Source organism: Gnatocerus cornutus, chromosome 4 (assembly GCF_029298725.1).
Source record: "Gnatocerus cornutus isolate USDA-ARS CGAHR chromosome 4, icGnaCorn1.1, whole genome shotgun sequence".
Classification (NCBI taxonomy): Eukaryota; Metazoa; Arthropoda; class Insecta; order Coleoptera; family Tenebrionidae; genus Gnatocerus; species Gnatocerus cornutus.
In genome coordinates, this window is record NC_142236.1 from 17,363,618 (window position 1) to 17,372,411 (window position 8,794).

The 8,794-nt window shown below is 32.3% G+C and overlaps 1 protein-coding gene across 1 annotated transcript; it reads right to left on the reverse strand.

Annotated features, from left to right (window-relative positions):
- Nucleotides 1–291: 291 nt before the first annotated feature.
- LOC148176492 (acyl-CoA Delta(11) desaturase-like) lies at nt 292–7,091 on the reverse strand. Its single transcript, XM_088035117.1, has 6 exons — nt 7,029–7,091; nt 1,330–1,560; nt 1,146–1,276; nt 894–1,099; nt 640–822; nt 292–541 (listed from the first exon to the last, which is right to left on the reverse strand). Exons 2-6 carry the CDS (start codon nt 1,550–1,552, stop codon nt 292–294), a joined length of 993 nt encoding a protein of 330 aa, XP_087891243.1. The 5' UTR covers nt 1,553–1,560; nt 7,029–7,091.
- Between the last annotated feature and the right edge of the window lie 1,703 nt (nt 7,092–8,794).

Below are 8,794 nucleotides of genomic sequence, written 5' to 3' on the forward strand. Positions count from 1 at the left end.
CTCCATTACAGCACCGAATTTGACATTCGCGTCTAAAAGTTGGAACGGAACCCCCGCGAATGTTGAGGGTTTACTGTAAGAGTAAAACAGAAAAATTTAATATTTGGAACATTCTAATTAGGAGTAGTAAAGTAGTACCGGTTTCACTCCACAAATCCCGATTTGTGGAGCGAAACCGCCACTACCTTATGTAAAATAATGTACAAGGGGTTATTTGTAGAACAAACACAATATATTTTATTATTGTATAAAACAGAAAATTTCTGTCAACTCACGAAACCCTTTTATTATTCAATAAACTTTGAGCGACCCGTCTCCTTTCATCAAAATGGTTTTCCGAACTAAATCCTTCGATGGGCTCTTTAAATCGTACGCCAGTCCCAATTTTGCGCACACTTTTATGAATAAAGTTGTAGGATTATAACCATAACACCCCAATTCAGGTGATTTATAGTCCCAAGGAAAAGTGTGATGGTAATTGTGATAACCTTCACCCAACGACCAAAAGTCAACCAACATATTGTCAGCGGGGTTAATGTCCCTAAAAATGATTAATAAGTGATTAGTTATTGTGTTGGTACCACTGTGATAGTTAACGGATGACAGTACTGCCAATATTATTTTGACATTTCCACTCACTTGTTGTAGGGTCTGTTTCCGAGCCTGTGCGCAGCGCTGTTTATCAACCAAGCACAATTCAGATAGATAAAGTATCTTGCAATGCAGACCACAACGGACCAATAAAGTGTTTCGTTCCAACAGTAGTAAGGGATCATCGTTGGAAAAATGAAGCAGGAAAACAACATTATAGGAACATAATACCTAAAATTATATCCGGTACAGACAGAAATTTGAAATGTCAAAGGTGGTGCAGCATCATATGAACGACTTACTTTTCAAGAAACATTACAAGTGGATCCTCCAAGATGTCGCTACAGTCAACCTGTCGGCCCTTTTTGAGTACTTCTGGGTGTTTTTTCATCATGAGCCAGCCGAAGTGAGAAAAAAAGACTCCTCGATTTATATTGTGGGGATCAGCGTCGGTTTCACTGAATTTGTGGTGAACTCTGTGGTTTCGGACCCAGTCATAGAGAGTGTTCTAAAAAAAAATTTTACAGTCGCAGACAAGAAATTTTGATACGAACCTGTCCGGACATGGCAAACAATATCAATAAAATAATCTTCAATGGCAATCTGGCTTTGTAGGCTTTGTGAGACCATAGTCGATGGGCTCCTGCTGTTACCCCTAAACCTGATGCCCAACCAAATACAAATGCTAAAAAGGTAAGAAAACGGTAAATTGAAAATGAGTGTTTTTTTAAAAGTTACCCCAACAGAATGTTTTCCATTGATAGATGTTGTAAAATGGAAACGGGAGAAAAAAATAGAAAGGAAACAAATTCCCCACAAGGAGTGGGACAACATTAGTCCACACTAATGGAGTTTTGAAATATCCCCAAAGTGTTGTATAATTAGAGTAAATTTGTGGGTCTTGTTGGTTTTGAGTAATTTGTTCTGTCGGTTCTGGCGATAAAAAGCTATTTGGAGCCATTGTAGAACCTGAAAATTATACAAACAATTGCAGAAGCCTGCGGAATATTGAGTTGTTTAGTTAAAAGCAATTTGTTTTCTAATAGCTTGAGAACATGTCATTCTGTTGTTTGCTTGTGAAATTCAATTTTGATGGTACAAGTAGATAAAGGAATACGTTTGTTGGGTTCCCTATTTTTAGTCATCTGAAATCTGTATTAACCCTTTAAGGGTCTACGAGCCTGCCCGAAAATTTCGTGTTTGAAAAGTATGCAACTTTAACAACACCTTTGATTGACAGCTGCCAAAAGGGATTACCGAGGATTTGGTAATGAGGGAATCATAAACTTTATGGAAACGGTCGCTTGACCTGCACATTTCTTAAGAAACCCAGCGGTTGGAACAATAAATTCGTGTTGGACGAAAGATGAGTTAAAATATCAGGATTTGAGTTTCTCTGCGTTTTGAGCTTGTGAAATTTCTGGTTCTAGTAGACAAAAATTTTACGGGCGTAATTTTTTTTCAATTAATGGAAAATGTATGTATAAAATCCCCAAATTTCCAGTTCCCATAGTACGTAATGGAAGAATGTTTTTTTAATTGAAAAATGTAATTTTCGTAAATGTGATCCAAAATTTTTCCTCACTGGTCGCCGGGGAAATTTTAAAATTACTTATTATTTTAATATTTTTATTTGAGAAAAACGCATTTTTTTTTTTTTTAACCAAACCTTTTACCTGACACATGAGTTTTTGGACCTTTTAGACTCTGTTGTTTTCTGTGATTTAAAAGTTAACTCTTCATAATAATACATCTCACTAATCAATAAAAATACTTCCCTAATTAATATTTTTTAAGCCAGAACCACTCAGCAAAAGCAAAATTGGCGTTTAATGTTATTATGCAAAAAAACTATTTTTTAAAAAATCTGAATCCACTTGTGTCTTTAATTGTACGAATTTTACACAATGATCCTCGTCTCTAATCTTACCTGCTACCGGTGGATTTTATAGGTTACCAATAAGACAATGAGCTTTCAAATATGTCGAAGCTAACACCACAATTTTCATTTCAAGAAAAGACTGTAAAACCCAAAACCTATAAATAAATACCTTGAAAAAATATTTAAATTCTTTCAATTTTTGGATACTTGTGTTTTTGACTGGGCTCGACTTGTAAATCAATGTACTTTTTTAAATTTCTAGAGTTTTATCGATTAAAGTTCAATGTTGTTTTTTGATGTTTTGCTAGAAATACGGGTTTTTGTTGAAAAAAATGCATAGAAAATAGGAAAATGACTAAGAAAACTAGGCATAATAATCTGAGTTAGAATATATCATATATTTAACTACTTATTGTTTCAACATATAGTGTATTAACTAAAAAAAATGTATGTTTGAATAAAAAATAAGTACCTTCAACTTTTAACTTTTTTAAAAACAAGGGAAAGTCTGAAAAATATACTTGAAAAGGTAAAATCTCTAATTTTGAGTGTTTTTGAAAGGGAAATTCGCTTCGCTCATGGAGATTTTGTCCGAAATTTGTTTGAACGAAACCGTATTCATTTTTGTTCTGAAGTAGCCCAACAGAAAAAACAGGGTAAAAAGACGAATTTTAAGTGTTTTTGAAAGAGAAATTTGTTTGGACCAAACCGTATTCTTGTTTGAAAAAACGGTGTATTTTCCTTGGAATGTTGACTTTTTAAAAAAAGGGTGACTTCGAAAAACCGGTCAAATTCTTTAAAAACTTTAACTTTTCAAGTTAGTTTGAAAACCAGGCTAAAAGCATTAAAAATGTGTTGTGTTCTGAGGGGGCCTACTAGTACAAAATTCAAAACAGAGTAAAATCTTTGAAAACAAGGTAAAATTCCTAATTTTAAATGTTTTTAAAAGGGAAATTTGTTTGTACGAAACCGTATTCACGTTTGATAAAACAGGATATACTTCTTAACATTTTGACTTTTTTAAAAAAGAGTTGGAAAAACCGGACAAATTCTTTAAAAAATGTTAATTTTAAAATATACCTTAAAAACGGGAGTCTTTTCACGATTTTTCTGCTTTTCTGTTAACCCTTGAAAATCGGGGTGTTTTTCTTAAAAAGTAGCTGTGTTCTCAAGGGGCCATCTTAGTAGTTTAATTATACGAATTTTAAAAGCAATTAAAAATGTATTTCGGAAAACCTATAAATAAATATCTTGAAAAAATATTTAAATTCTTTCAATCTTTGGATACTTGTGTTTTTGACTGTGCTCGACTTGTAAATCAATGTACCTACTTTTTTAAATTTCTAGAGTTTTGTCGATTAAAGTTGGTCAGTTGCTTTTATCAAACTTGCACGTCAGCAGTTTTTGACAAAATTTGGTGTTTGGGAATAAATTGTGTTTTTGATAATTTTTATCAACACCAAGATTTGAGCCAACAATTTTATTAAAAAACGGTGATGAAAAATATTAGGAATAGTTCCGAAAGTAAAAATGTAAGTAGCGGTTTTAAGTCAGAATTATCGGATAAAGTTTTTGAAATAGAAAATGTTCCCAATAATACACATTTTATAATTGCGGAAAAAAGGTCTTCTAATTTCAAACTGGAAAATACGAAATGTAAAATTAATGCGTAAATAACAAAATTTTGTGTGAAAAACAGTGAATTATACCGAGTCCGGCAACAGTAATAATCACCCTCAAAATCGTTTTTAGTTTCAAAAATAAATATTTGCAATTTTGCATTCGCTTTATCAAGCTTAACAATCTAAAGCAAAAATTTGCGATGCGTTAGAAGAGTAATTTTTAGCGATGTTTGAGTTTTTGCGTAAATACTCGCGAATTGTTTTTTTAACATAACTGTGACCAGCTTCATCTTAAATTTAATGTAACTGAGCATAATTTGCTGTTTTAACAAGTTAGTTTTTAAAACTATGACGGACAGTGGCAAACTACATCAATTTTTTACAAGTCACTTCAATTTTGATTAACGTTGATTGTTGCACTTTTTGGATACTAAATAGAAATAGTTAATTATTTACATTGAAAAATAAGAACTTAGGGCCCGATTTTAAATCAGTGGCGTAAAATTGCGTTGTCGCAGTTGAAGATACCTTTGCTCCCTACCATCGCTAAAGAATTATTTACAATGTCAGGATTAATATGAAGGTTTACTGCCTTAATTACTTAAATATTTTTAACACATTTATATTAAAATATATATATATATATATATATATTGAATGGTTCCAAAAACCCTCACAAATAGATAAAAATTACACTTTTAAGGCGTCGCGACGCCAAAACTATCGGTGATAAAGAACAAGTTTTTGCGTCATCTTCTAGAGCTTCTTCGATTATCCATTAGAGTATGTAAATTTTTAAAATTTTATCTCTAAGACAATTTTGGGGGTGACCACAAATGTTGCCGGACCCTGTATCAGAGATAATAAAATATTATTTCTCAATACACTAGCTACAAGTACCTTCGATATTTGTTGCCGAGAGCGACCAGTTGGGTCTTTACCTGCTTTTACCCGATAGCAGTTTATTACAATTGGGCGGAACGTCAGTGACCCCCTAGTGAGCGGTCGTAAATCATGAGATTTGCATAAGATAATTTGCGTTAGTTGTACTGTTGGTTGCCTATTTTTGATTTGTTTTTTTATTAATAACTTCAAAATTATAGCATAATGACAAAAACAAAAATGTCACCTCCATAGAGGTTTTAATTCTCCACATGTTGGTATTTTTTTTAACTTCGTAGGTTGCTTCATATTCCTTAAAAACGAAAAATGGGAATTTCAGTTTTTAATTAATTAAAGTCAAATTTTTCACTTTTTCAAAATTCGAAGATGTCACCTCCATAGCTCTACCTGAGACGCATACATACAGAGGTCGAGCGATTTTTCAAAGTCCAAAATGCGCTTCAAAAACGAAAAATCGTAAGCCATATACGGGTATATGCGTAGCGTAGACCCTTAACTGTAAACTTGATTGACGTTAGAATGACAGACTTCAATGAATCAGTTGACTCCTTGAACTTGTTGTGTAGAAACGGCTCAGCGTACTTTAGGGATTGACTAGAGGGTTGAAGACCACTGGTTGACGAGCGTTGAATGACAAGTGACACGGCGGTAGGACAATTGACACAGTGAAAAGCCAAGTGGAGTGTGTCAACGGCGTTTCTTTCGATTTCCCTCACTTGCTGGTTTCCATGAGCTCATCAGTGTGTCCTAAACTTAAACTGCCTTTGTGTGGTTTTTATTTGTCAGATTGACATTAGACGTCAGTTATAAAAATGTAGTAAACCAAAGCAAGGCGTGAGTTCTGGGACATCCTGAATACAGAGCGATTTTTAAATACATCAGAATATTTTAAGTGGAGGTAGGTCTCATTAAATTTAACAACTTTTTTATGTAACATTTCCTTCTAAGTTTTAGCTTTGAGTTCGTTTTCTTTCTTCGAGAATTTTTGTTCATTAATTCGTATATCAAACAGCTGCATATAGGCAACAAACAATACTATTTTTATTATTAACTAGAAGTAGATGAATTCATTAGTAGACCAGTCAGAGAGAAAATGAACTTTTCGGGTCAAACGCAACATAGATAATGATACATTTTCAAGCTAGTAGTAAAAAAGGTAAATATTTAAACCACGGGAGCTTTAAAAAGTTCTTAGTTCGGTCTAAGAACACAAAAAATTTAATCATAAAAAATTTAGGTTATTTAAAAATAGCAAACACAAATTTAAAAAATGAGTAATATTATGAATAAACTTGGTAGACATTAAAATTTAATTTTAAAAAAAAATATATGAGGCAAGTATTTATTAGAGTGTGGAACCTTGTAGCTGTCGGAAAAGGAACCTGATTATGTAAAACATTTTCAATATAATTTGACTACAATAGTAGACAATGTTATAACGAGATGCGATAGGTTGTCATACAAAATCAATATTTATTTATGTACATACCAAAGTTTAAAATTAAATTTCGTTAATACCGGATTGTTCTTATTCTAAGAAAGATTTTAGAATTTTGTGTTATTGCGTCATTAGTAAAAAAAACTAATTTAAAATTGAAAATTTCAAATTTCCTGCTCAACATTTTAAAGGGCGTGCGACGCTGCATGTCTAAACTAATCTTTTTAACGCAAATATATATTTTCAAAACAATTTTATGGTTTGCGTTTTCCTTTCGTCCTATCCACGTGCAAGTAAAATTAAAAATTAAGTTTACTTTAGACAATGTCATGTTAACTCTTTAATTTTCAGTAACACCAAACTCGAAATTTAGAGCGTAAAATTTTAAATTTCACATTTTTATTCGATTTTTTTAATAACGCCGCAATATCATTGTGTCTTAAAAATGGTTGTTTAATTGTTGCCACATCAAGAAAAAAATCAACAGAAATAGACTAAATTTTAGGACTTAAATGAATTCGTAAAATACCTATTTTTGGGAGCGAATCTAGTAATATTTTAACAATACCTAATAAAAAAATATGTTACATACCTAATTTTTTCTCGTATTTTTTTGTCTGTTACACCACTGATATTATCTTGAAGAACTTTAGAATCTGTAATAATTGTTTAACTCAAACTTACTTATGTAACGGATTTTCTTGTAGGCTCAAAGAACGGCACCAAAAATTAGAATAATGGATTTATTAACGAATTTGCCAATGAATGATGTACACTCTTCAGTTATCCGGGTGGTACTGCCCGTTTCCCGTGTCCCGTCAGCAGTACCCTTTCCATTTCGGGCGCTCGTATGTTAGGGGCTCCGTTTAGGTTTGTCACCGTCGGCCACGCTACTACAATCTGCGCCCCTGCAGATTAAAGCTATGGTTTCCTAAGAAAACGGTGGCGTAATGTAGCGGCCGTAAGATAACGGCAATGACGTCATAATAGCGGCAAGAAAAAGCGTCCGATCGTAGCGGTGGGTTTGGGTGTAAAGTTAGAAAACGTACAGGATAAAGACATTAGTGTGTTGATCGACCATGAACGAACTTGACGTTGCTTTACTGGTGTATTTAGAAAAAAAGTTATCTTCAGAAGAAGAACCCGAAAGGTCAAATGAGGCCGACCTATTCAAAATGCGCCCAAAAGAAGGTGCTTATTAAATTTTAATTCATCGTCACCTGCCGTGCAACGAAATTAAATTTAGAGAATATTTTTGGGTCACCTTAGTGTTGTTTAATTACATTTTAATATATAAAAGAAGACATTGTGGCAAAACCCTCTAGTTTTATATTTATAGCACCCTTATTTGACACTCGAATATACTTGTTGCAATAAAGTAGTAAACGTGAAAGTGCTTGTTATTATAATTTCAACTTATTTCTTTAATAGTAAATAAAATTATTTCGTTATTTAAATAAATATTTTTTTCTCTAAAAGAATCTTTATGGAAACAAATATAATTTATAATTGGGTAGTTTTGCACTTATTTAATTATTCAAGCTTCATTTCCAAGGTACTACAGTTTGTACATTAAGTTGATATTTTAATTTTTAAGAATTAGTTATTGTTAAATGAATTTAATTAATTACTAAAGACGTCAAACTGATGAGATAACACGCATTGCATCCTAATTGCGGCAGAGATTCCACCACCGTAACGTCAAAAAACGTTGCAAGAACAGTTGCCACCGTACAGGCCACCGCTACAAAGATTGTACGGCCGCTATTTTACGTGACGGTGGAGGCTACCTAGAGACAAGCCATAATTAGAAATAAATCCAATTTTAAATTGCCCCATAACCCAACGTTTAACCCCAAGTAACAATTTTGTTCAGTTAAAAGACCAAATTGTTTTATAAGGTCTTTATTAAAGTTTTCGTAATGAAATAACTCGTATTTTTTTATAAATATTCTTTATTAACATTCTTACAGCTTTTTTTCAGTGCAATTTTTTTAAAATTTTATAAATTGTTATAAAAACAGTTATAAGAAATTATAATAAAAGTGCACTATAAATCGTGTTCTTAAAACGTTTCTTATAAATACAGTTTATAAATAATATCTCCAAAACATTTTCTATAAAGTTGTTATATAAAAGTCATGTTATTGAATTAGACAACTACAATAAAACGTTTTTTTGTAGATATTTTCTGCAGTTTATTTCATCGCCATTTTTAATAATTGACACATAAACTATGTTGTAAGTTTATGTTCATTGAAGTATTCATAAATATCTCTGGATATATTCAAGTATGCAAAATTTCATGTGGAACAAAGTGAAACGAAGTGGTGCATTCCGCAAAAAAGTGAACATCGC